This window comes from Saccostrea echinata, unplaced genomic scaffold, assembly GCF_033153115.1.
Source record: "Saccostrea echinata isolate AGI-Se365-2 ecotype Australia unplaced genomic scaffold, CSIRO_AGI_Sech_v1 ptg000037l, whole genome shotgun sequence".
Lineage (NCBI taxonomy): Eukaryota > Metazoa > Mollusca > Bivalvia > Ostreida > Ostreidae > Saccostrea > Saccostrea echinata.
The window spans coordinates 3,515,001-3,515,772 of record NW_026889786.1 but is presented as its reverse complement, the minus strand read 5'-3'; the positions used below and the strand labels follow the sequence as shown (position 1 = coordinate 3,515,772).

Sequence of the window (772 nt, the reverse complement as noted above, 5' to 3'; positions counted from 1 at the left end):
AAAAGTAAGTACACGACGGTCGTGCATATAGACACTGCCGTATATTAGATTGCTGTTTACCAATTTAAAGTAGGCTAGTTGAGGTGATTGACGTCAACAACTGGACCCATTTCCCTTCCAATTTTCTTTTTATTCTCTTAACGCACAGTCAAATAGTTTAGATACCGTTACGTACACTCGAATATTTCGTAAAAACACGCTAGGCAAGTGAAAATGAAACTAGATGTGACCTAAAAAGAACCGGAAGTTTGTGTTTTTGACGTCATGGGTGTGTTATGAGGGCAAAATGGCCGACATTGTCATGTCTTGTTGTATGTCGGATCAGGAAAAAGAACAGAAGAGTCGAAGTAAAGATATAGACAGACTCATCGCCAAGGAAAAGGCACAATTTAGACGGACAATTAAAATTCTTTTGCTCGGTGCAGGTGAGAGTGGTAAAAGTACATTCTTAAAGCAAATGAGAATCATTCATGGGCAGGACTTTGATGAAGAGTCTATCAAGGAATTCAAAAGTGTGATATACGGTAACGCAGTAAAAGGTCTGAGAGTTCTAATAGACGCCCGGGAAAAACTAGGAATACCCTGGGGTGACGAAGAAAATGCCAAGCATGGGGCCTTCGTTTTTAGCTACAACACTTCCACAAAACTGGACGAGACATCGTTTTTGCAGTATGTAGAACCGATGAGAAGTCTTTGGCAGGATAAGGGTATTCAAGCTGCGTATGATAGAAGAAGGGAATTCCAATTGGTAGGTTGCTCTCCCTTGCTAGAG

General features: G+C 40.9%; 1 protein-coding gene across 1 annotated transcript in view; it reads left to right on the top strand.

Annotated features, from left to right (window-relative positions):
• Positions 1–256: 256 nt before the first annotated feature.
• The window catches only part of LOC133200209 (guanine nucleotide-binding protein subunit alpha-12-like), an 11,994-nt gene continuing 11,478 nt past the window's right edge, over positions 257–772 (top strand). Inside the window, exon 1 of the mRNA XM_061336015.1 lies at positions 257–748. Coding sequence (XP_061191999.1) covers positions 287–748 — 462 coding nt within the window. The 5' untranslated portion in view covers positions 257–286. The remainder of the gene's footprint in view (positions 749–772) is intronic.